General features: G+C 40.5%; 2 protein-coding genes across 3 annotated transcripts in view; one reads left to right on the top strand and one right to left on the bottom strand.

The window, feature by feature from the left end:
* osbpl10b (oxysterol binding protein-like 10b) overlaps nt 1-7559 on the top strand; it is a 62950-nt gene extending 55391 nt beyond the window's left edge. For both annotated transcript variants that reach the window (XM_053683026.1, XM_053683029.1), the window contains exons 9-12: nt 3016-3202; nt 3386-3568; nt 6154-6307; nt 6757-7559. In XM_053683026.1, coding sequence (XP_053539001.1) covers nt 3016-3202; nt 3386-3568; nt 6154-6307; nt 6757-6804 — 572 coding nt within the window. In that variant the 3' untranslated portion in view covers nt 6805-7559. The remainder of the gene's footprint in view (nt 1-3015; nt 3203-3385; nt 3569-6153; nt 6308-6756) is intronic.
* Nucleotides 7560-9055: 1496 nt separating this feature from the next.
* The window catches only part of stt3b (STT3 oligosaccharyltransferase complex catalytic subunit B), a 36699-nt gene continuing 18519 nt past the window's right edge, over nt 9056-27235 (bottom strand). Inside the window, exons 2-16 of the mRNA XM_017476730.3 lie at nt 25772-25880; nt 24273-24560; nt 23404-23469; nt 20577-20676; nt 17299-17397; nt 17009-17155; nt 16513-16561; nt 15352-15506; nt 13613-13824; nt 12883-13070; nt 12527-12698; nt 11672-11845; nt 11435-11548; nt 11083-11289; nt 9056-10932 (exon numbers count right to left, since the gene is read on the bottom strand). Coding sequence (XP_017332219.1) covers nt 10852-10932; nt 11083-11289; nt 11435-11548; nt 11672-11845; nt 12527-12698; nt 12883-13070; nt 13613-13824; nt 15352-15506; nt 16513-16561; nt 17009-17155; nt 17299-17397; nt 20577-20676; nt 23404-23469; nt 24273-24560; nt 25772-25880 — 2161 coding nt within the window. The 3' untranslated portion in view covers nt 9056-10851. The remainder of the gene's footprint in view (nt 10933-11082; nt 11290-11434; nt 11549-11671; nt 11846-12526; nt 12699-12882; nt 13071-13612; nt 13825-15351; nt 15507-16512; nt 16562-17008; nt 17156-17298; nt 17398-20576; nt 20677-23403; nt 23470-24272; nt 24561-25771; nt 25881-27235) is intronic.

Here is a 27235-nt window from a genome sequence, read left to right as displayed (position 1 = left end):
GCGCACCTGGTAGTCTCTGTTAAATATGGAGGTGGATCATTAATGCTTTGTGGAGACTGATGGCATTGTAAATGCTGCTAAGTACCAGGATATTTCATCCGAAAACCTGGGTGCCTCTGACGGGAGGTTTAGACTTGAGCATAGACAGAGGTTTGAACAAGATGATGAGCCACATAGACACAGAAATGGTTCAAGACACACAAAATCGAATGTTTAGAAATGACCATGTTACAGTTTCCACCATACTAACTCCAAATGAACTGGACACACACAGACCGAGCTCTGTCCTCTTGCACACTCTTCTGGAGGCAGTATGAAAGTGCTGACCTCAGCAGCATCATATGTCACATGGCAGTCCCATGCTCCCCTGTGGAACGGAGGTGCAGGGGCATGGAGCCATGCTCTAGCCCTCTCCTGGGGAAACAGATGTGTTTGTGTCAGCCCTGGCCCAATGCCTGCAGCAAAACGTGCCACAGGACAGCTGACTGTTATATAAGAGCTGGAGAGGGCTAGTCCTGTGAGGATACACACGTGCAGCCAGCATCCTGCACATGACAAAGAGAGGAGGAAGATTCATTTAGATGCAGCTTAGGTACATTTTGTCAGAAAGATTCATTTGTGTATTTTTATTAAATATTTCTGCATTATCCACTCTGAATACCAGTGCCTGAGCAGGTAACCTGGTGAACTGGGAAGATTCCTGATAGAGTGATGGTCCTGATAAAGTTGTTCATTTGTGATGGAGTCAGTAAATGCAACAGTTTTATAAGTGGATCATGATGAAGGCTGATTTTGCGTTGGACCACAAAATGTGATTCTACTACATGCCCTTAAGAATAGAGTTGTAAATACATTACATTGTGATAGCTTGACTCCATTGGTTGATTATTTATTCTACTGTAGATCAGTGATCTGAACTGATGTGACTGATTTGATCGAATTTCATATTCAGAGTGGAACGGTCAGTAAAACTTTAAGAATATGCCAACATGCCCAAAGAAGCCTTAGGGTTTTATTGACTGTTTCATTTAGTGGACATTACTAATCTTACTAATGTTATAATAGCAAGGAAAGAAGGAGCTATTTAGCCCAACTAGATTATCATAAGCAAGTCCAGCCATATTCTGTACCGCTTATCGTACACAGGGTCACAAGGTGCCTGGAGCCTTTCTCAAGGAACTTGGGGCACAAGGCGGGGGACACCCTGGACAGGTTGTCAACCCATTAGTGATGGGAAGTTCGGATCATTTTACTGACTTGGAATCTTTGAATCTCATTCAGCAAAATGAACGAAGCTTTTTTCCGAGTCATTTTGTTCGTTTCGTTCATTTCAGTAGAATATAATTAAAATGTTACATGTTAAATTCCCCATCACATCTAGTATTTACGCAAATGTTGATCACACTTGGAATACAAAATAAACTTTAGGATAATGCAACCAAGGCCGAATTATGAGAAACAGAAATGATTAATTAATAGCTTAGCTGGGTCTTCAGGCTATGCAGTCTGTTAGTTCACATCACCTCCTGATCCAAGTCGTTCTTTCGTCACGTCTGTTCCAGGTAAACAGAAATGATTAGTTCAGCTCTTGAGTTTTCGGGTTCGAGTCCCGTGATCGCCCCGTAAGCTGAATACAGTGGGGCTGTGATGTGATGAGCGAACGACTCGAGAGGTGAACTAATCATTTCTGTTTCCTCTACAGAACCCATGGGGATGTTACAGCGCATGCGCGGTCAAAAATGAATGAATCACTCTCTGAGACAACTCATTGTTCCCGAGCCATATCAAAGATTCGTTCAAAATGAACAAATCGTTCATGAACGACACATCACTACAACCCACTGCAGGGCACAATCACGCACACACAATCGCACACCCATTCACATGCCAATCAGCCTACAGTGCACGTCTTTGGACTGGGGGAGGAAACTGGAGTAACCAGAGGAAACTCCCTAAGCACAGGGAGAACATGCAAACTCAAACCCGGAGGTGCATAAAATAACATAAAATGACATTTTACAAAATAAGACTTTACTATTACATTGTCTTAAAGTTGAATATACTGTTTAGTGTTAAATTGTGTGCTATAAATATTCCTAAATTTTATGAACACTAGCTGTAATGTATGGTCAGTTATCACAAAGTACCGTAACTTATGTTAATTAACATGTCCCATTTTCACCAAAAGCTCTAATAGGATTTTTATAGAGCTTTTGTATAAGGAAGCATTTGCTTCCTTTGTGTAAATGTCCTTTTACCATTTAGATTACGGGTCATAAAGCTTGCTTCAGCTCTCTGCCTCATAGCACTTTATCAGTTTTTGAGAGTTTTTGAGATGTAACAGTGCAGGACAGAAACAGGGCATCCATCAAAAAAGGTGTAGCACCTGTCATTGTTGTTGTTCGCGATCCTTGCTGTTAGGACAAAATATGCAGTAAGGGTCTCTGCTGCAGCAATGTCCAGAAGCTGTGAATTTTTGGTGTGAGCATTGTTATTTGTATCAACATTTTAGATTTGGGATATCATCATTGCTAATCTGGCCTAAACTTACATTTGTAGTGGCTGTAAATTCTTTTAAAAAAGTATTACTGTATATTTGTTAACCAGACCCCTAAGAAAATAATGATAATACATGATGTCAAATGTAACTAAATTGCATATAAGGTTAATCGTATACTGGATAGGTTTTCAATTCATTTCATTTTTGTTAATAACTGCAAATGGGGAATATCAGAAACTTTGAAGATTCCTCACTGCCCAAAGTAATCAGGTGTATGGATTTTTCTAGATACAAATCACCCCCCTCCTACTCAAACCTGACCTGATTCGCTACGTCATAACTGACCAATCGAAAGTATGGAAACATCTGTCACAGCCTATTATCATCACTATCATATATCTAACATCCGTCACTATCTATTATTGGGCCTTGTTGAGAATGTGAATGTCAGGATTTGTAACAAAACTATACGTAGTTGATGAGGAACTAAAATATTTTCTGTTTTTGCGTGTCAGGTGTGCTGCACCTTTTGGAGCATGAAGAACAGTATGTGTTCACACTGCCCTGTGCCTACGCCCGCTCCATCCTCACTGTGCCATGGGTGGAGCTTGGAGGAAAAGTTTCCATCTGCTGTGCCAAGACTGGCTACTCTGCCACCGTCACCTTTCACACCAAACCCTTCTATGGGGGAAAAGTGCACAGGTGAGTGTGTGGTTCAGTTAACAGAAGCTTTTCAATGCCCTCAGACTTTATACATTTACAGAGCTGTATTTCAGTAAGTGACGGTATCATGTCCAGAGCAGTGTCAGTAAATATGCCAACATTATAGAATAACTTTTCTTTCAGCTAAATGCATGAAATCTCAAACTGTGTTACCTCTGACAGGGTGACCGCTGAGGTCAAGCACAATCCCACCAGCACCATTGTGTGTAAGGCTCAAGGTGAGTGGAACGGTACTCTGGAGTTCACATATAGTAGTGGAGAAACCAAAGTGATTGACACATCGAAACTGCCAATTATTAAGAAGAAGATCCACCCACTGGAAAAGCAGGGCCAGTATGAGTCCCGGTAAGAAAATGTACAATATACATATATCGAAAAGGAAAGTACTTTTTCAATATAAGTTCGTCTGCCTTTAGAAATCCCAACATATTTCACAACAATAAGAATAAGTAGTTTATAGTGTTTAAACATACTATGTCTTTATATTATTTTGTGATATATGCTAGTCTCGTTAGGGCGCACGGGGGCTTAGTGGTTAGCACGTTCGCCTCACGCCGCCAGGGTCGGGGGTTCGATTCCCGCGGCTCTGTGTGTGCAGAGTTTGCATGTTCTCCTGTGCTGCGGGGGTTTCCTCTGGGTACTTTCCTCCCCCAGCCCAAAGACATGCATAGTAGGCTGATTGGCGTGTCTAAAGTATCCAAAGTGTATGAATGGGTGTGTGTGTGATTGTGCCCTGTGATGGATTGGCACCCTGTCCAGGGTGTACCCTGCCTTGTGCCCGATGCTGCCTGGGATAGGCTCCAGGTTCCCCGTGACCCTGAAAAGGAGTAAGTGGTTGAAGATGGATGGATGTTAGTCTTGTTTCTTGATAAAAGGATACAAGAGCACAAAAGGAAAAGAAAGATGGGACTGACAAAAAGCTGGCTACGTGCTCCTGGCGAGCTTGTATATATTCTATTTTAAATAAGAACATCTTGTCCAACCACCAAGTCTATCCTTGTCCAGCCTCTTAGGCATCATGGCTCCTCTCACACCACACCGTCTCTCTGGGCCACTTACTTAATAAGTGTAATCCTGTATATAGCAGGGAGAGAGCCAGATACATGCCTGATCAAACAGGCAGGGCAGAGCCGCATCAGAGTACCGTAACGCTTTCAGACTGGCATTAGCATTGCAGCCTAATGCAATCAAAGTGGGGATAGAGATGCACTAAGCTGGTTTGTGCAAGGAGACAGGCATTCAGGGCCACCTGATTTCCATTCTCTGTGTGCAAACACACACACACACACACACACACACACACACACACACACACACACACACACAGCACAGAGGCATGGGCAGAATATAACTGTATTGATTAGGAACAATGCACAAGGGAGTTTTTCCCAAATGTGGGTTTGGCATTTAGCAGTTCATTTAACAGATAACTATATAAATGAAGTCTGTGACTGTAATTTTGTATAATTGCGAAATGAAAATCTACTTATTTTTGAAATGAGTCCAAATCACAGTATTCTGGGAAATAAGCATCTAATTGTACCACAGTGCTGCTAAATTCTCTAATCTGATTGGTCAGAAGGTGTTGATTAGCAGCTCTGGCACTGGGTGCGACTGTAATTCAAATGATCGGTTTATAGTAATGTGCTCATTCTACTGCATTATAGTTTCAATAGTAACTCATTCACAGACCTGTACAGTGGATGATGTACACACTAATAACAACACTAATCCTGAGCGGATTACAAAATGTGTTGTTATTTAACAAAGAAAAACCTATACTCGTTGGTGGAGTTATCTATTAGGAGACATTTCTTTAGCATTAATGGAAGGGGTCTGCAAAGCCAGTGCTTTGTAACAGTCAGTCTCCGGCATGGGAGAGTATTCAGTCTTCCAAGAAGAAAAAAAAAACACTTTCTACCATAGTTATCAAGGATTACCCAATCGTGAATTATTTTCCTATACCAGCATACCCTGAACTGTTTATTCCTTCTGTATTAACTAGAGGGCAGTACGTGCCCCTAACAGATTAATCAACCGATAGTTTTTAAAATTGATACTGAATGAAACGCAACACACAAAGTAAAATATTGCTGAACTTTGTTACAAAAATAAACAGTACTGACTGTACCATAAAAATGGCACTAACACTCCAAATAATGAGTCTTTATTGATCACATATACATATGCACAGTGAAATTATTTTTTTCCACACACCCCTACATGTCAGGAAGCTGGGGTCAGAGTGCAAGGTCAGCCATGATACAGCATCCCTGGAGGAGAGAGGGTTAAGGGCCTTGCTCAAGGGCCGAACAGCAGCAGCTTAGCAGTGCTGGGGCTTGAACACCCAACCTTCCAATCAGTAACCCAGAGCATTAACCACCAAGCCACACTGGACCAAAAAGTAACACTCCAAATAAAAATAGAGACTTCCAAAATGAATGAAAAAGAAAAAAACCTCTTCAAATAATGCAACGAAATTAGTCAGTGACAGTTTTAATTTTGCCCCTAGAGGCCGCTTTGTATAATGACAGCGGACTTCTCAGCCGCTCTTTCAAAGGCTGAGACCTGGAAAAACTTTTGGTGTGAATTTTTGCGGTTTATCGGTTATTTATGCCAATTAATTACAGGAGCAGGCAGGAGTGGGATTGCCAAAAAAAAACAAGGAAAAAAAAAACAGTCCCATCTGACACCCCTGTGTTACATGGTCACTAATATTTTAAGAGGATTTACATTGTCTTTGATAGTTGAATAAAATATTTGCTGTCCTTGATCCTCCAAAAATGTTCGGTCTGAATGTTAGACTTACTGCTGGAAGTGCTCTTTATTAATACATTACCACTTATATAGATAAATCTTCTCAAGTGTCCTCCTTAAAAACTTCATAAACATTGAGCATGAACTGTATCCTGATTATTTTTGACTGACAGGCGGTTGTGGCAGCACGTCACCGCAGCGCTCAAGGCCGGAGACATCGACACAGCCACAGAGCACAAACGCCAGCTGGAGGAGAGACAACGCAGTGAGGAGAAGCAGCGAGCGGCCACCAACGCCACCTGGAAACCCAAGTACTTCATCAAAGAGGTGAGACGTCCTGGTAGAATTCGATAAAACTCTCATAACAGCCTCTTTCTCTCCATCTTCCCCCCCTGTGTGTAAGCTGAGCCTGCAAAGCTGAAAAGATTATTGCAACACAGTAGCAGGTCCATCAGTTTTTTCTTCCATATACTCACTTGGTTACAGAGAGATAATGAGAGTGATGAGCCTTTTCTAGAGTAGGCAAGTGCAGTGTAATTTTTAAAAATATTCCTCTGTAGGAGGTTTGCAGACTGCAGAGCTGTTAGACTAACATCACATATCAGAACAGACACTCGTGTCTTCACTGTTACCAAATAGCCTGCTTATTAAGAATCACTCATAACATTCTAGATAAATCCACCAAATATATTTACACTCTCTGTCTCTTTTCTCGCTCCCTGTCTCTATAGCAAATAGAATATGAATGTTTCATGATGTTTAATGTGTGTGTGCAGGGAGAAGGCTGGGTCTATCACGATCCTCTATGGAAGACTAACTGTTGAGGCGAGAAAGTGTGTCATGAGCTAGCTGTCCATCACAGACCCCAGCCCACAGCTGGGCAGGGCCACACTGGGAGAGTGCTGGCCAGCCAAAGGAACCAGAGGAACCAGACTTCACAGGAGCAGGAACTAGCCTGACCATTTCCTCTGAGTGTTAAAGGTGCCAAAAAAATTAATAAATAAATATTCCGACTCTGAAAGCAGAGTAACCCACTGCAGCAGCTCCCCAAAGCTCCTTCCAATTCTGAAACAGACACACTCGAGAAAATGATTCGTTCCAGCCTGTGACCGGAGACGTGGAGGTCAAACAGCACACAAGGGAAATATTCTGCATTCTTTTCTTCCTGAATTCAAATTTATTAATCCAACCATGCTTCCTGAAAGATCAGCACTCCTTAAAAAAGTTTCCGCAAATGGAACACCCTGGACACTAATAAATAACAATATCCATGCTGAAAGTGTCAGTCCTGATCACCCACTTCAAGTCAGAACATGTTAAAAAAATTCTATTTTTAGACCCACAAATGCTTATTAAAGTGAATATACAGGCTTGCGTGAAATCACTGAGCATAGCAGTAATGTCTGATGTAAGTAGTCGTGAAAGTGACTGTATTAGACTGTATTAGATCTTTGTGTAAGTATTCTGGTTACACAGTCAGTCATAAGAGAAGATGAATCTTGTAGCTCTTGAAGTAGCTGCTCATAACATTCCAGTATAAGGTCTAAATAAATGAGATTCCAGATTGAATTTACTTTAACATGAGACTCCGTGTCCATTCTAATGCAAGGACTGTTACGTGACGTTTCTCTCTGCCGAGCCAAGAAAATGACAACGATTCTACTTGTATATGAACCCCCAAGACAATTTGAGTGTCTGAAACATTGTCTTGATGGCGGCTTTACAATGATCTCGATCTGATGATGTGTGGAAAACCTCTTTTAAAACCATGTTTAAAATCCTTTGTGTAGCAGCTTTCGCATCTCTATCGTGTTTGAGAAAATCATCTAACAAGACAAATCTGCAAAGTTCAGGAATCGGATTTGATCTTCAGTTTGCTGAACACTTTGTTAAATCCATGTTATTATTAGTTTATAAGTTCATTGTAAGATCTGATTTTGTAAATGCTTTTAACACTGCATTAATCACATATTTACAGTACTGACACAAGCTGCATTTTGTATGACACGGCGCACACACTTTATTTTTCCCCTGAACACAATTTCCAGCCAAATGTTTATAAAGAAAACAAATCGTTGCTAACTTGGTATTGTTTTGTGGTACCATCTTTAGAATTTACTACAAATCCCAGGCAGAACCTTTGATGAACATCTCTTAGAAAGCCTGGAGCATATTTAACCCTCCCCACTGATCAGTTTTCTTGTAGAATTTGTAAGCCTATCCAGATATGTGTAGAAAGCTGGCTTGGGATACATGACTTTCTTACAGGTCTTATAGGAATGCAGACTTTTTGCACGATTGTTAAAATTGAAGGAAAAAAACAAACAAAAAAAAAACGTGTATGTAATGTAGAACAGATCTGTGAAACCTGTTCAGTGCTCCATGTTTATGTGAAGAGTTTTAAGCGAAGGTAAATGTACAACATCGTAATGTATTCAGAGCTTAGACCAAACACTTTGCGCACCAGTGTAGAAACTATGCAACATGTTCATTTCACCACATACATGCGATGAGAACTTCCATAGTGCAGTATAATGTGTTAAACATTGCTGTAGAAATACATGCTGTTTTTTGTCAGTCACAATGGATAAACTGAAAAATAGAGGAGACTGAACACAAATTGGTTGTCATTGGAGCATAAATTGTATATTCATAATGGTTAGTATGTCAGTGGCATTTGAATATAAACAACTGTTTGTGGTATTTCTATATACTTGTAAAAGTTGTGCTGACTCACTGACCCATTTAGTTTACTCAGTTAAATGGTTTAACACTCAAGCCCTCCCCAAACACACTTTTTTTTAAATTATTTTTTTAAATAGCCTAATTTTACAACAAATTTACTAAAGCTAATTTGACAAATAAAACAGCAACTTTTAAGGGTTGCCATGATAACAGGTCTAAGCTTGTGCTGCCATCTAGAGGACACGATACATTCATATAGAACGAAATTTCATCTGTGTAGTGTATTCAATTCATTTTCATTCAAATCTTTACCAAAAAAAAAAAAAAAAAAAAAGATCAAGACACCCAGAATAAACCAAGATTAAATACAATTTACAAAAAAAAAAAAAATTAAGAGTTGACAAGCGAGCATTTATTCTTTCTGTTGTGCAGTGGTTGACGTGACATGGTTTACATGTGCTACTGCTGTGTCAGCATGGAACCTTTAATAATCACAATATTAAAACTAAAACACAAAGGTACGTTTTGTTTTTAAATGAAACTGCTGTTTACCATAAAATAGAGACAGACCAAAGCAAAGGATTATTGATGAGACGTAAAAAAATAAGTACAAACATGGCCATTGGTGATAAGGCAGAACCTTTCATATACTCCTTTAATTTCAAAGGCATTGCTGATTCTGACAATAGCATCCTTTTTCAAATTCTTTTCAAACGCTCTTTTACAACTTGCAGAAGAAATCCCAAATTAAACAACACACACGCAGTTTCGCATTTTGTGACGAGACACTGCCCTCATTTTACTTCCATTTTGTTCTTATAAATAAATAGCTCTTGAGTCTATTAATTAATTATGAAATCGATATGTTGTTAAGCAGATGGCTGTTAACTCAAATCAGCATTTTCCTCAGAAAGAACTAAAACTGCCCCCCTGTTAACTTGCACACAAAAGATAAAGTAGCGACAGCGCACGAAGGGAAGGGAAAACCAAGAAAAACATGGAGCAAGAGAACAAACCCATACTCAGAAATATGATGACCGTTAAGATGGCCGTCTGACAGGAGCAAAAGACAAATGAAAACATGAAAGAAATGCAAACTTTTCACCTGGAACAGAAAGGTTATCATTAAGAATACACACTCGTCACCTGCATGCTACTCAGTAGTGGATCCACTTTAAGGTGAACTAAGCCAAAAGTGCACAAGCTAATAACGCAGCATTGTATAAAAAAAATCCCTACAACTAATACAAGTGTCACTCCATCCTGGCATTCAGCACAGGCAAAGTGAGAGTCATTAAGAGGAAGAAAAAAAAAGGGATAAAGATTCCTACAAGGCCCAACACTGCAGAACAGCCTTTATTCAACAGTCTATCTACAGTATTCACTTCCCTGGGGCACTGCTGAAACCAAACCAGACCTCTGGACAAGAGATGGGAGCAAAATTAAACATATTTCAATTCAACATTAAAGAAATTTCTATTAAAAATCACCATAATAATTAAGCACATTAGTAATAACTCAGTCCTCTGCAATGCCTGCGGTGCTGAGATACACACATTCAAGTGACAAGGAACTCAATGCATTTTGGGAACTACACAAGAGGGTTTCATCAGTTATAAGTGAAAGACTGCAGGAGGGCCTGGCCCTCTCACACTGTACACCGCTCCATAACCCTCATACTCCAGAGCTTTTATTATTATTTTTATCATCAAAAAGTAACAATTTAACACAGACTCTGAAAAACTAAACAAAACAAAAAACGGATCTTTGGTGCTATTGCTCCAAGGTTCACTCAGCTTACCACTTCGTCTTATTTTACATTACTGCTGTTGTGGATTAGATGGAATTTTACCACAAACTAAAAAAAGGTTGCCATCTTGATGGATAGGACTGCTAACCTGCCTTACGAACACATTCAAGTACAAAAGAAAAAAATAACAAAAAGTCCAGAATCATTAGACTAAAATAGAAATCCCTGTCCAGGCCCTCTCTTTCAACTCTGTCAGCTCACACAGCCTCCACGTCGTCGTGGCAATCACAGGGTCAAAGCCTCCAATCAAATTCATTTTCAGGTGGTCAGATGCCAGACGACTGGTTTGTTTTTCTTCTTGATTGGTGGATTACTGGTTGCATTTGTCATTGTCTATTTTGCCTTTTTTTTTTTTTTACCATTTTCCATTCAACAACTAAACTGACTTTTTATTCAGTTTCTTGCCTTTTTTCAATACCAGTTTATTTTTTATGTATCCTCTCTTCCTCTTGGCCGTCTACAAATTGAGAAAGAAAGACAGAGAGTTAAAACTAACAGTGTAAAAAAACAAAACAAAAAAACCCCCAAAAAACATAAATTTTTCTCTCATAACACAAAGAAGTCCTGACAAGTTAAAGGTAAACTAGTGGGTGATGGGATATTGTACCTTTTTTGAGGTGTACTTCTGTTTGGCTGCGACGTTGCGGAGCTTGTGGTCCACAGCCTGCCGGTTCTCCTGCTTCTTCACTCTGTAGATTCGCACCAGCCAGTGCTCGGAAGTAAACGCCTCCTCAAGGTGTTTCAGACGGATGTCCTTGTTGCCGATCTCAGCATTCCTTGTCCGGTCAAACCCAGGTGGTGTACGGAAGTCCAGCTGCACACAAGAGCAGAGAGTTAGCACAGACAAGTCTGTGGAGCAGTATTAAAGAAGAAAGAAAGAGGGGAAAGAAGGAGAGAAAAAATAAAACATCCTGAAAAACTACTTCATTAAGGAGGCGGGGGGGGACCCTCCTCAGTACCTGCATCTCTCCAAAGCGGTAGTAAGACATTTTGTACATGAGGCAGTTGAGCAGAGTAGGAGAGCCAGCCTTATCCACTCTAAATTCTCCCTGAGGGGTGAAGTAGTCGCTCTCCTGGAGGGAAAACCCACAGTCAGCGTTAACTTGAAACCGATCATAACACGTTCAAGGTTTATATGAATAAACAATCTTGCAAGTCACACCAACAACTCCATCATGGTTACCATGGAAACATACCCTGATGTCTTTAGGATGCTCCCCTTCTGCAATGCGCACCATCCACAGGAACTTGTTAATGTCATCCCCGGAGTACCCGATCACACCGCCGAAGATGATAAGGACATAATCAACATCTAAGGATTTCATAATCTCATATGCGGCACTCTCGTTAGAGGACATGGCCTTTCCCACCTGCAGGGTAAAAGAACATTTGCAATAAACATTAGTGACCACAAGATGGCACTGCTGACCCCGAGAAAAACCATGCGCATTTAATCAGCATGCAGCCACAATCTGAAATCAGTGGGTATTGTCAGGTGTGCTGAGTCACCAATAATAAGGCAGACAAATGAGTCTGGGAACTGCACACGCGTTGGGTGATGAGGACATGTGATTACAGGGCTTCCCATTTGCCTTGTATACAAGTTCCCATTATTTAGTAAGAAAATATGAGAGAATTAAAAGATGAGGAAAATAAACTATGCTAGATAACACCACCAACACAACAGAAGCATAATGCTCTGCAGACTACACTATTACCTCTGCATATCTAGCGATCTCCCTGGTCAAACGTGACATCCTACACCTTCCGAAAGTTCCCTTTTGTTCTAAACAGGGAATAACTGTTCCGTTTTTACAGCACTTTGCTTCATCCATGATCTATTCATTTTTCATGCATCTGTTCTAAAAATTTCCCCACATGCGCTACATGCTACCACACGTCAAATTTAATGATTTATTTACTCAGAAATGATCGTAGACCTGAAAGTGTTTCTCTCTTGATCTCCTAATTGTCATTCTACCACTTCTCTGGCTGTTTTCAGCAGCCAGGTGTTTAAGGATGACCCAGTAATGATGTAGGACTCTTCTCACCAGTGCTATGTGACTGTTGTTCCAGGTGTTGTTGTCCACCAGAGTAGTTCGGTTGGCCATGCCTGCTATCTGATAGCCGTAGTCCCACCACGACATGACTCGTGCATGCTCGTCCGTGTTCTGCCTCAGCCAATAATAGGCCTCACGGAAATCATCCAGAATGTTCCTTGACCTGCTCGAGGCACAAATTTTTTTTTAACTCGCTACTGTGCATGCCAAAACCAGCTTACACTCTAGTTAAGACTGAAAAACACAAACTTGTCTGTGCATTTAAGAGAGTTCTGCAAAGACAAAAAGACATTAATAGCACTTTAGGTTGTGTAGAGTAACATGCGGCTCGGCTGATGCGCTCTCACCCGTCATGGTTGTAAGAAGCTAGTACCACACTGGGGCTGGAGTAGGCATTGCTGGTGACCCAGGTGCAGTGCACAGCAAACATCATCAGCAGCATCAGCATCAACATAGTGACTATACTCTTAATGTTGGGCCCCAGGCCCTCCTCTTGTCGGTCCTGCTCAGATATGTGCTTCCGCACTTTCCCTGCCTGCCAAGAAGACACACATACACACAGAAATTACATTCGGGAAACAGAATCACACATAAAATGAGAGGCTGCAAATAGGTTTGCAGCAGTGAATGCCAACACAGTTAACCAGCACAGAAAATAAATAAATAAATAAAAATAATAAAACCGCATTTTAGCACATCAGTGAACTGGATGGCACCATGCTAACAGCATAAATGATTTATAAAAAAAAAAAAAAAAAAAAAAGGAAAAAGGGATTGGCTGGTTATATTTAAGTTTGAATTTGCAGAAGTTTACTTTATACTATAGTTACAAAATGAACATAAGTTTATGATTGGTCTGTTGTCTGCTTTTCATGTCAGATACAGCACTAATTATCTTTCACTGCAGGTTATATATGTACGTGTGTTTTTACTTTCAGGTGCCTCCCATATTGCTGTAGAAAGTCTCGAAAATCCTAAATGCCATGGCACCTCTGCGCTTGTAAGCTTTGCAAATGAAAGCCTACAAAAAGTACTTCTGATGTGACTCTTAAATTGTGTAAAGCAGGTTCTTGTTACCTTGTCATACAGATTTCCTGAGTTCCTCTTGTCATCTTCATCACTGCTGTCCTCCGCTGGAGGGTTCTCCTTCTTCGTGTCGTCTCCAAGGTAGTGCTCGAACACGCTGGAGAAAGCGATGGCTGACAGCATGCACACCACTGGTGTCAACGTCAGCATGAGTCGCACCATAACGCCCGCAAAGTACACAGCGCTGATAGCATAAAGAGCCACTGGAGGGCAGCAAAGAACAGAGTACAAGAGAAGCTTAATGTTTTTCCAACCATATGATATTCTTGATCATAGATTTTTTATATTTTGTAGCATTATTTGGTGGACAAGAGTATTAATCCTGTTATTAATCCTGCTAGTAAAACACTAGCACAAATTTACCAACCAGTAGAGCTTTTCAAATACAGCGTCTACATTAGGCATACATACAAACATAGTCTTTAAAGCGCTTTATCATCCAACGGATTGCCTACAGGCGGTATGCAATTAAGGTCACAGTTACAATAACTTAGGACACTAAAGAGACGTTTCTACTGACTCTGAAAAACACCAGAAGGAAGATGCCTAGAGTACCTGCTCACCTGCATGTACATGCCATAGGCCTGCTGCAGGGAGGCATGAGGAGTGCAGATGTGTTCAGAGCAATAAACCGCAATGTCTAATGTAAAACTCCTAAGACCGTGCTACAGGGAGACAGGAAGGACAGCCGACTGTCCTTGCAGTGGAAAATTACATGTAACTGTGTCCCCCCCCAGACATGATCGAGAACTTGCAAATTCCTTGGTGGAAGAATGGAGTAACATCTCACAGCAAGAACTGGCAAATCTGGTGCAGTCCATGAGGATGAGATGCTCTGTAGTACTTAAAGCAGCTGGAGGACACCACATACTGACTGTTACTATTTAATATCCCCCCCCGTTCAGGGACTCATTATTCCCTTTCTGTTCGTCAAATGTCTGAAACTTGTTCAGTTTATGTCTCAGTTGTTAAATATTTCTGTTAATACATATATTTACAGTTAAGAAATTTGCTGAAAATAATAGTTGAATGTGAGTATATGAATTGCTGAGTACATCTATATATAGATAAATAGATAGATAGATATACATACACAGAGAGAGAGAGAGAGAGAGAGAGAGAGACAGAGAGAGAGAGAGAGAGAGAGAGAGAGAGAGAGGATTCTTAAATCTATCTTTGCCTGCAGCCATACTGGTTTGCAGCACAACACTATTTAATTATTCACCAAAGCCCGTTTGCCTTGTATATTTGTTCTCTGGGTGGTTTCATAGCAGTTTATTTGACTGTAAACTCTGTTTGCAATACCTTGTAAATTTCAGCAAAAGAGTCTTTTAACGGACTCTGTGAAAACAAAATAACTACATAAACTGCTCCCTGATTTAAAAAGACTGGAACGGGTTCAATACCGTCTTTAACTTGCAACAGATATTTTTCTGTGCACAAGATATATACACATACATACACACACACACTCCCTGCTCAAAACAACAGACTGATTAAATGGATTTTATTGCTTTTGTCCCTGAGCTGTCTCGGCTGAGGTAAAAGTCTGCAAGAAAAGGATGTGAATAAAAATAAAAATGGCTAATCAGGCTGGATCGACTGGCGGCCTAAACTACACAAACACTACACTTGTGCTCTTCATTGTCTCTTCATAACACTTCTTCAGATTGCAGGTTTTTTAGTGGTTAGGCTGGAGCATTGTAATGGTACTGTTGTGCAGTGCTCACCGAACACACGTTCATCGTTGATGTTTTTGATGCAGAACCAAAGCCCTGCAGGGAACGTGCACACCAGGATGTGAAGGTCAAAGAAGAAGGAAACCCAGGTGGTTGGTTGGTGCTCCGAAACCGAAGCGATGATGGGGATGTGGATCTTAGCATACCTGAAGTGTACACAATCAAGAAGAGCATATGGTTTGGATTATATACGATGTTATAATGCATTACACAACTTTTTTCTAATGCCCCAGAGTTGACTTGAAATGTTAACCTTGAGTATTAATTTGCAACAATGAATTCGTGGTCCAAATACGCAAGAGAAAGAGACCCTTTGAAGAACAAAGCCGCTTCCTTAACCGCGAAGCCAGCACTTCAACTTCAAACTGCCTTAATGCATCAAAGAATCAAAGCGTTTAGATCCTTAGGGAGATGAGCGGAAACTTGGCAAAATGAGCCAACTAACTCACCAAGTTGAACAGTGTCTGGGCTTCTCGGGCTCTTTATCTTTTTTAAATTTGAAATGTATATGCACTTATCCAGTATTGTTCTATTTCTCTGGTTTATATCACAGCCCTCTTTGAGCAGAAGTGTACCAGTGGACCTCGCAATGCTGTCCTCGCTTTAGAACAGCTTCTTTCTGATCATTATCTCCTGACATCTCATCTCTCTCTCACTCTTCTGCTTTTCCCTGCACCACAGAAAGCTGATTCTGCACAGTGAGGATTTTACAGCGCTACCCCAATTCCCCTCACCCCCCGCAGAGACTGCTGTAGAGGGAAGTCACTCCCTCACAGAATTATGACAGCTAGTACATTTCCAAAGACAAATCTTCAGCTCACTCACTTTATGGCTGCCATACATGTAATTATTCCATCACTGCATATTATATTGATATAACTAATAACCAACACTTTACTTTCAAGATTGCATAGTAGGTCAAAGTCTCTGTTTTGTGGCATACTGGCAGAGGAACTGCATAATCATACTGAGTTTACTAACACTGACAAAGTCTGACTGGGCTGTAAATCCACATAGGAAGCCCTACATGTCATTGTGCAATAAAGACCTAAATGAAAAGAAAAAAAAAAGCCAGAGTCTGTTTCTGATATTTCTGGTTAAAAGAAAGCAGCTGCATAACCTTATTTGCATGCAAAAACAGAGTCCACTTACCCTGTGTCCCACAGTGAATAAAAGCGGCCACTCCAAGGTGCAATGTAGCCTGAAAACACAGACAATGGGAATATAAAACAGTCGCAATCGACAAACAGAATGGCTCTAACTCTTTAGTGGTTCCTCTGAGGGAGAGTAGCTTGGATAGGTTTCAGCAGACTAATACCTCCCTACTATGCCCAAATGCAATTTCAAGTCATTTCCACTGGGAGGCTGTATTCGGTGTAAACGCAACACGGAAAATAAGGGGAACCAGCCCTAATGAGATCTCGTAAGCTTGTTGCAGGCATTGGTGTGATTAATGAAGGGCTGGGGAAGTGGAGCAAATGACTCTCACAAAGCACATACATACAGGATAGAAGAAAAAAAAAAATTACAATGACAAGTCAAGAAATTGTTCTGTATTTAGAGGAAGTAGTAGGATCTGAGGACTTCTTAGCCGCAGGGGAGGAGTACACAGAGAAGACATATGCCATGTTATATTTTGCAGCCTCACCTGTGTAGGTCAGATAGATGACTGTGAGGAAAACCGCCCCGGCTGCCAGTGACACGCCAAGGAAGAAAAGGGTTTGGAACTCCTGCCTAGTCAGCCTGTCCTTGAGATACTGCAAGAAGGCATACGCCTGCAGGAGGGCAAAGACACCTGCAGGGACACACACCCACCCACACACAAACACACAGCATGGTTCCAGGGGCTACTAGTTAGACATCTAAGCAGAGTTCAGTTCTCTTTTCTGGAACAGCTTGTTTGGTGGCAGAAGTTTGGGCAACTAGAACTGGTCTTACCTGCTGCAGCCATGTGCTCACTTGTCCTTATAGGCTGGAAGCCCACAAACGGGACTTGCATGGACAGCACCAAGCCCACTATATAAAATGTGCTGTATGCTGTACGGAGAAAAAAAAAAAGAAAGAAGAAAAAATAAAGTGCATTAACTTAGACATACAATCCTACCAAAAACTACACGTGCACACATGCGTATGAAAGTGCAGAAGCTCTGCGTGACAAGCTGGTGATTTATCTCATTCCAATTTCGTGCTTGATCTGCATTTTAGTAGAGAATGGCAGAAGGGAGCAGCAGTGAGTAGAGCTAATGAGCAGGAATCAGACAGGCCCTGTACTGGGAGCCTTGAGCTCTGAATCATCTACAAACTGGGCTGCCATGTTACCACCAGTGGCAGAACTTGGCAAAAGCATCACACGGCGACTGATCTGTAATGTGTCAATTAATTGTAAATTAATCACACTCCAACAGTTTTAGTTGCAGAAATATACCTAGAAAACATACCATTTATAAATAGAGGCACTTTTACAAAGTCAAAGAAGGAAAAAACATGAATTGAAAAAGTACACTGAAGTCTGATGTAGACACTGGAGGCTGACATCTCCAAAATGACAGAACTATCTTAGGTTTTGTGGTATTTTCAAGAAGCTGCAAGGCCAGGAGGCCAGTCACTGGGACCAGGAGTTTAAAAAAGCAAAACTGTACCTTCTAAATAAACCATGTTCTCATACACATCCACACACAAAGAACTAGCACCCTACAGCATGTTTAGCGGTTAGGTAAAATAACTAGAGATGCACCGATGTATCGGCTGATAAAGGCTATTTTTCCCCCGCTATGGGCCACTGACCGATAATTTAAAAACATCCAATGATCAGGGCCGATTACATCCCGTCAATCAAAAGAGGGCGGGCATACACATCAAATTCGTGCTGTGTGTAAAGATGATGTCTCTTGTGTGGAGTGATGACAAAACAGCAGATCGTAAGCTCTGTAATATATATAGCACATAAAAATATATTTGTAGTGTATTTCATATCCTGTTAAATGTTAATATATAAAAAAAAGTTTATATTATATATTACCAGTTTGATGTCAGTGATGAAGTAGAAATGCTTTTGTTTGTGGTGAGTGACTGAACTCTAAAAAACCTCCTGTTAGTGTCACAGTCAATGTTAATTTGAATTAATAACATTCAATAAATTAAGAAATCTTACTTCAATCTTCAGAATTTAGTTCATGTGTTAATGTTAATTTGAGTAATGTGTTTTCTGTTGATGAGACGAGTTACTGTGAAACAACATGTTGATATGGAGAGAATAAAGTTTTATTTGCATTTCTTTCAGAATTCTTTTAAATGAATCATTAATTTAAAAGAAGGTATAAAAGGCAGAACTATCGGGATCGGCCGATATCACTGAATAATTGGTTATCAGTATCGGCTGAGAAATTTAGTATCGGTGCATCTCTAAAATGAACATTAATTATCTGCTCAGAAAACTCAATTCATTGATGTAAAGAGATGTAGCAATCAGTCATAACATTAAAACCACCGGCTTAATATTGTGTAGGTCCCCCTTGTGCCACCAAAATAGCTCTGACCTGCAAAGGCCTGGACTCCACAAGACCTCTGAAGGGGTGCTGTGGTATCTGGCACCGAGACATTAGCAGCACATCCCGTAAGTTGCGACATGGGGACTCCATGGATCGGACTTGTTTGTTCAGCACATCCCACAGATGCTCGATGGGATTAAGATCTGGGGAATTTGGAGGCCTCGTCAACACCTTGAACTCACCGTCATGCTCCTTAAACCATTCCTGAACAATTTTTGCAGTGTGGGAGGGCGAATTATCCTACTGAAAGAGGCCACTGCCATTAGGGAAAATGATAAATGTATAATCATTATAAAAGATTTTAGAAAACAGGTGGATTTTGACAGCTCTCAGAAGGGGACACATTTTTAGGTGTCCATTAGAACTGAATTTGTATAATTGTGAGGGTTTGAGAGCAGCAGAAGGAATTCCCTCGGTGATCAATTGAAGCATTTTGTTGCTGAAGCACTTGTTATTTCCATATAGCTAAGAGTGTCCATCGTCTCCACAGTTCCTGTCCCCTAGGTATACACCCCTATTCAGAATCGGTTTAACATCTGGATATCTACACAATGGCCACAGTGCTTGCCAAATCCTGCTTTAACAAAAGAAATCAGATTTCATTACAAAATGTCAATTCAAATGAGATGTTAAATAAAGCAGCAATATTTAAGGTCTCATTCCCCAGTGCTCTCTCTCGTTCTGATTTCTAATATTAGCTTTGAGAGCCATCGTCCAGGGACAGCTACCGGAAGCAAAGCGTTATCATAAGCACTTTGGAATAACTGCCCAGATCTCAGGGCCACTGAGACGTTACTTAATCCAAATTGGTCTAATTTATTAGCAAGCTAAACAGAAGTGCTATGTAACTGAAACTCCATGGGGAGCCAGATGCAGCATCTGTTCTGTGGGACTCGGGAAAACAGGATTGTGGAACAGTGCTGGATGAGGCTAATGTCCAGCATCCATCACGGAGCCCATTTCAGACTGCAGCAGCTGGGCCACTACTCCACAGAGCCATGAGGGGAGGGATAATGAAAGTCCTAACAGAATTATCAGGAGAAAGCAGCGCTATCCTGGTCTGCCATACGAGCATCACTGCAGGGCCCACACACTTTCTTTAAAACAAGGCAATCGATCAAAACAAAAAACACTAAAATAACAGTTCTCTTCTCTGAAAAGTCCTACGCTGTTAGTGCATGTAAAAATGCAACTTCAAAACAGAAGCCCTATAATTTAACCGGTTATGACCCGTTTTGATGGCAAGTTGTAAGAAGCCGTCAATCTGATTGGTTATGAGAGGCAGAGAAGTAGGTGGAATAAAATGTGCTAACAGAAAGTCCAATTTTGGTTACATTTTTTGCTCTCCCTGCAAGACAGCTAAACAGCAACAGCAACACCCCCCCCCCCCCCCCCCCCCCCAAAAAAAAAAAAACCCACAAGAGACACTGGATAGAGCACAGCAAACAATATGAAGCTTTGTGCTCCATATTCACACCTGTATGTGTTAATGTGTTGGTGGAAAAAAAAATTCTCAAATATACAATTAGAGCAAGGCAAAACAGGCATTTTGACTACTGGAAAAGAAGACTGAAGATGGTCAGTGTTTGTGTGAGGTGTGTGTGTAGGTGGTAATGTGTCTTGCAGGGCAAACAAATACATGCACACTCTCATGAAGCGCTGACTCACCAATGTAAAGCCTCCTGCTGTAACGCTGCATGAGGAGCAGCACAAACACATGCAGGGGAATCAGGTTGATGATGAAAACATATCCTCCCCACGCAGACACCTGTAAAAAACACACACAAATCAGCACTATACATCTGTACAAATCACTCAATTCAATCATTCAGCTCAGGAAACTGTACATTTATGAGTGGCTTGGACTAGACAGTGTAGTACTATGAACCTACGACCTGTTGGTTAGCAGTTCCCCAAGCCTACTGTAGAGATGATGGCTCTCGTTACAGAACACACCAATCCTATATCCAGTAACGATCACCCCAATACCAGCAGAAAATGGTGAAATGGCTTGAATACTCGATTCTGACTGGCTGGAAGCTGTGCGTTCAGTAGTTCCGGTCAGTTTAATAGCCGCTCTAAATTAACGTGCTACCTATAAACAATTGTAACCATAGTAGCAAAGTTACAGTTGCATACAGCAGTTAAACTCGCAGTAATTAAGCTATTCATTACTGGTAGAGATGTAGCACAGATGCAGGTAATTCACGCACGCTCTTATAAATATTTTTATCCTTTTTGATCCATTATGAACTTGTTAACGCAAGCAAGTGACCATGGTATAAGCGAGATAATCAACGGCTAGGTGTACGTAACACGTCATTAAAGCACTCGTGCATTAAAATGGTGTAATGCACACCTAGCTGTGGATTATCCCTTGCATATAGCAGGTCCTGTGACAATAAAAGTAGCTACCTAAATAGCATGCGTGAGAGTTGCTATCATGTCAGTGTTCATTAAATTTACACTAAAGGAAAAGAAAAGCAAAACAGCATACTGCAACGTATGTAAAACAAGTGCATTGAGGGGTGACACCAGCATTGGAAACCACAGTACAATAACCTTATCAACTTAATAACAAACGTAATAACACTTAGCGTTATATGAAGAATTAATTCAGGTTATTGGAAAGGAAGCTGCAACTTTAACTATTAGTATAAAGTTGGCAGAAAAAAGAAAAAACACCCTGCAGGCAGCATCAGCGTTCAGGAGCTAACAAAAAAAGTTTTTTTTGTTTTTTTTTTCAAAACAGAGGTTGAAAATACTGGTTTTGCGCTTTAATGAAAAGTTGGACTACACCCTGTCAAACCAGCACTGACAGAGCCACAATCAGTAAGTACAATGACGTAAGTCACATAGGGAAGTCAATCACTGCAGCTACAGGAGTGATTCTACACATGGTACGTTGACAAGAGCCAAATTCATGTTTTCATATGAGGCAGTGCTTGCATCTCAGTCTCAATCTGCAAAAAAGAAAAATTCTAGATGAGGTTTAACAGTCACCACTCGCTTAATCACACTTAGAGGGTGTTCAAACAAATCTGAATGTCACCTAAATGCCTACAACAAGACTAGCAAACAAAGTGGAATAGTATGGATAACATGACCAACCTTCCTCACTTCAAACTACTGACTGTAGTGTAATATCAGCTTTTAATATTACATAGAGACCTACTTCTTGTATTTGTGTTCAACATGTTACACGGACTATGTAAATTTAAAATGTAACATTTTTATTTTAGCATGAACATTTTTCCACTAGACACTTCAAAGCTGTGCAGAACTAGACGAGATGTAACGACTAAACAAAGGGACTATATATATGAAACAGAGCCAGCAAGACACGTCCCCGTGGGTGGATACAGCAAGTACGAGCAAGAGCAGCCTATCTAGTCTGTTAGACGAAATTTTGGAAGAAAGTGCAGCAGCACCTGGTCGATGAGATAAAAAGTGCATGCTTTTGTCAGCAAGCCAAATAATCCACGAACAGATAAGCCCTTGCTCTACTGGACAGTCAACAAACCCTGACTAGCCTCCCTTCTTTAACAGCGAATTTTACTGTGCAACACACGCAAGTGTTGAGAACAAGAGGCTCTTCTGCACTGCCTCTAATAGCTGATGAAAGAAAGAGCAGTCTGACAGCTCAGGAATCTAAAACACTCAATTTTTCTAAAGAAGAATTGGCCTCGCTTGATACAGAGAGTATAACAGGCAGAACATGAGCTAATTGACACTAAAGTTACAAAAAGGGGCAGAGTTAATAAAACAGTTCGACAGAAAGTATGCTGAAAATAATGCATATTTATTTCCATGCTGTCACAAGTCACATGTTGATTCCCACCCCCTTCATTTTGTACTGCTAAAATTTGTTTTACCTGGAATTCGGCAAGAATAACTATTATACTGGGATTGTACAATTTATTTAAAATTGCCCATTTTGCACATCTGGTCTGTGATATTTGTTTTATTTATTGATGGAGAGTTTTAGAGTTTTTTGGATGACCATGTAAAACATGCATCGAAGACATGCATCATTTAAAAATCTCTCATCTTAAAGTTAAAAAACAAACAAACAAACAAACAAACAAACAAACATGCCATTGGTGTTGGATAATACTCCTGGTTTCAGTAATGGTAACAGAAAATAAAATTGGCATTGTGCCATTGCTAGCTCTTGTTGTTCTGAAATAAACATGCTTAAGTGGAGAGAAAAGGAGGAACAGAACTGTACAATGCCATTAATAAGGCACACTGCCTGTCTCCAAAGCAAACTCTCACAGGGTTCAATAATGGCTCATTAATTTACACCACTGATGCGAGTCCTGATGAATGGTGTTTGTTTATTTCATTTTTTTAAAAACTTACTTGATATATTTCAGCAATCAGATCAACACCCTCATGCAAGTTAGGTACTGTAGCTCTTACACACACCTGGTCCTGTCTGCTCTCGGTCTAAATGTAAAGAAATGCGGGATAATATTCGAGGAACACTTACCATATAGAAATAAGACAGACAACAGCCAATGGTCCAGAAGACTGACCCAGTCTTCACAGACTTCACCTGAAATAGAGAAGGCCCAGCTTAAGTACAACTACACCACTATGATAATTATTGATGCCGTATTGATCTAGGCTGATACAGTAAATTACTCTACGCTCCAAGGTAACAGCTGTTCATCAGAATTCATGAACATTTATTATTCATTAGAATGCTTGAACCCTCAGTAGGATGATCCACTATCAGATTGTAAATGGTGGAAAATTTTCTCCTTCAGTAGTGCAAATACTTCCTTTTGGTACAAAACACGTAATACTGAACAGACTGTATGAATTTCTTCTATCAGTGATGAGCTAATTGCAGAGGCCAAAACCAGAAATACGATTAACTTCTGCGCTACTAAACTCTAAAGGCGTGGTGCACAGTGCTAAGAGACCAATTAAGAAACGAAAACTGCACATTTATGCTTCAATAGGAATTCATTAAAACCCTAGCAGTTAAATCTTTTTCTTCTACAAATTTCGGATTTTAAACACCCTATCATTTAGATGTCCTTTACTTAATAAAAAGAACCACCAAAAACACTTTTCTGAGAAGTGTCATCAAATGATTTCTTCAGGAAATAATATACTGAGAGGAAATTTAAGTCAATGCACTTTGCCTTCGTTTCCTATTAAACACCTTGAAGGTCAAATATATTTTCAGTTGGAAAAAGTAATAATCCCTACAATTTAAGGACCGAGAAGAATTTCTCTCGACGGACAGGAAGGACAACAAGTATGAAGGAGTGTGGAGTGATACAGAAAAGACATCACCACAGACAGCCTGAGAGTAAGAGAATGAGCAATGTTTGTTTTATAGCTCACCCAAAGGTAATAAGTAAACTGCAGAGCAAAGATGGCAATGCCCTCATTGTCGAAAGAACCTGCGACAGAGCGAGAGATATAACCAGGAACTATAGCGATGAAACAAGCAGCCAGCAGCCCAGCGCCTTGATTCCACAACTCTCTCGTCAGCAGGAAGGTGGAGACAGCAGTCAGGCCACTGAAGATCGGAGCCAGGAACACACACACGTCACGGATGTGCACGGTCACGTGGAGGAGGTTCAGGAGATAGTGGATTAGACCTGCCGTCACCATAAGTCCCGGGTACACCTGGAGAAATGCACAAGGCGAATGAGCGATGCATCAATATCAAACCAAATCTTTTCACCTTTAAGTACTAAATATTTTATGTGAACCCCTGAACACAAGCAGAGTAAGCATGACATGTGATATTTAACTTTGTCATTTTTAACATGTGGCAAAATGTAATGTTTAATAGAGTAAAGGGGGAAAAGCATCCTCTTCTTGGTATGGTTTCCACATAGACAACACTGAAACCATCCAGAGTGACCAGACTATCAATGCACACATGCAGGCCAGAAAAAAAAAAACTCACAAAGATGAAAAAACAATATTACAAGGTGGCCTTTTGGTGTGAAATCCAAAAATGAAAAACGACTGTACTAGTATACATGCCACGTGTCTATACTGCTTTGAAAAAAAAAAAATGCCATGTGACCTTTTTAACGCTTCTTTAGCAGCTTTCTTCATGTTTGAAACTGAAACGTTTGATCAGGACAAATCGGGTTCTTCTCGCTACAAGCGGGCATTTGGGGCCATTTAAAATTTCATTCACAGCTTAGCCTTCCAAACAGGTTTCTCCAGACTCGCTTCACATGTGCGGTCATGTGGTACATCACCTTATTGGTTACAGCAAATAATGCGAGGGAGGGTGGGGGTCCCCTGTTTATAACAACCATTTTATTGTTCATCTGGAGCCTCAGTACATCTAGACGATACAAGTTCAGTATTACAGGAAGCAGGGTTTGATCTAAGCTTTTACTTAAACCGCACATACTAATGAACAAAGTCATCTGGAGCACTGAATACGAAAGATGAAAAGGAGTATAAGTGAGGAAGATGCGTTTTTCGGTTCACAGATCGGTTTCTCCAGCCCCTTTTTTCCCCCTTCTCCCTCGGCCCGCGAGGCCTGCTCTGAATGAGAGGATGTATCGTGTCTGCTCTAAACGGCCCTTGCTGTAGCTAGGGAGAACTGGCTCCTGCAAGTCTCTACAGCTCTCGAATCAGAGCGGTCATGCTGTGAACACACTCAGCAGAGTACCATCAAAGCCTGCCGCAGCTTTACGCCCCTCATGCATGTAAACATTGTGACTAAACGGGTGAAGGTCAGGCTAAAGACAAAGATTTGGGCATCCTGAGGGAGGTCTGAATATGCCTAGTGAACGAGAGAGAGAGAGAGAGAGAGCGCAAAAGGAAATTAGCACTGGTTTGGTTGAGAATTTTAATTAGAGTGTCCTCACCGTGCCTCCCACGATCCTGCCAAGTGGATACCATGCCCTCTCGTCGAACCAGTTGAGAAATTCATAAAAGCCATTAGTACTGAGGTGATGAGTTGACCTGTAGTTGAACCTATAGGTTGAGAAATAGAAAAAAAGAGAGTGTGGAGAAAGAAGGAAAGTAAGAGGAGGAAAAAAAAACAACATGATGTCGTCATTGATATAACAGAGTCTGACCGTCAGAATAAGTCTATTTATATAAAATGTTGACATGCAACTGCAAAGCCTCAATTCATAACTGCGAGCAATACGAGGACAACATGCATTTGCATTTTCTGTAATTGGAACACAGTAATCAGGAGAGTGCATTTGCCAAGCACTCTTTCCATCCGTCTGTGATCAATTTGGACCGTATCCATGCAGAGCCTCAAAAGGAAGTTTTCAGAGAGCTGAAATTACAAAGGGTCTGAAGAGAATAACAATGAACTATTTTGTGGAGACAGGATGACAGAACATGATCCCAAAGTTTGGCCTCTAACCTTCAGAAATGAAGGCAGAAGCTCGAAGCTTACATGAGCTGACCTGCATGATCATCTCGTTCAGCTTTCAAACAGTTATAGACAAGTAAACAAGATTAACAGCAAAATCATAAGAATAAATAAGTTCGAACAAAAAACAAACAAACTGATAAACCATCTGCTGTTTCATTTTTTTTTCTGCCCCTAGTGGACCCCCCCGTTACGTATGAAGGCAGACACTAATGTGACCGTGTGTATATGTTCACAAATCCACAGATGCAGAAGTATAAATCAGGCTTTATATTTTTCCCCCCTGTGGCTGAATCTCAAACGGCATGCATTATATTAGGTGTACATATATTTTATATCCATGCGTTATTTCCTAGCTTATCCAAGCCTTCAGCTATATCCCAGCACATTTACATTATATCCTAGCTAAATCTGATCTACAACTCGGAAGAGCTGTTTTTTTTTTTTTGGTATGTTTTTCAAAAGAACAAAAAACAAAGATGAACTCCTGAGGTTTTATTCTGCACTTAATAATCATTTTGCTGTTTGCTTTAAGGAAAGAAACGCTAGCATTTTTGACATCAATAGTAAAAAGACACACAAAAAAAAATAGAAATAACATTCATTTTCAGATTTTGCCATTATCACATCCAGTCTGCCATTAAAATACTTTTCATAATATTCAGCATATTACAGATCAAGGTCTTTGTCAATATTGTGTAGTGCTAATGTGTAGTCATTAAAGAGGTGTCTGCGTTTAGGCCTTTAGGGATTTAGGGATACGACTGTATAATGCACTCGTGACAAAAGAAGCAGGTCTGGTACGTCCGTGGTGCGGTGGATAAAGAAAATGCCATTAGATGAAGCCAAGGCCAACAAATTTCTAAGCTAAGTGCATCAGCCAGTATGTGTAATTCGAAAACGCTATAGATGACCAAACGAGTTTGTCTCCTCAAATGCA

Source organism: Ictalurus punctatus, chromosome 1, assembly GCF_001660625.3.
Source record: "Ictalurus punctatus breed USDA103 chromosome 1, Coco_2.0, whole genome shotgun sequence".
In the NCBI taxonomy this organism is placed as follows: Eukaryota; Metazoa; Chordata; class Actinopteri; order Siluriformes; family Ictaluridae; genus Ictalurus; species Ictalurus punctatus.
This window is presented reverse-complemented; position numbering and strand designations above follow the sequence as displayed.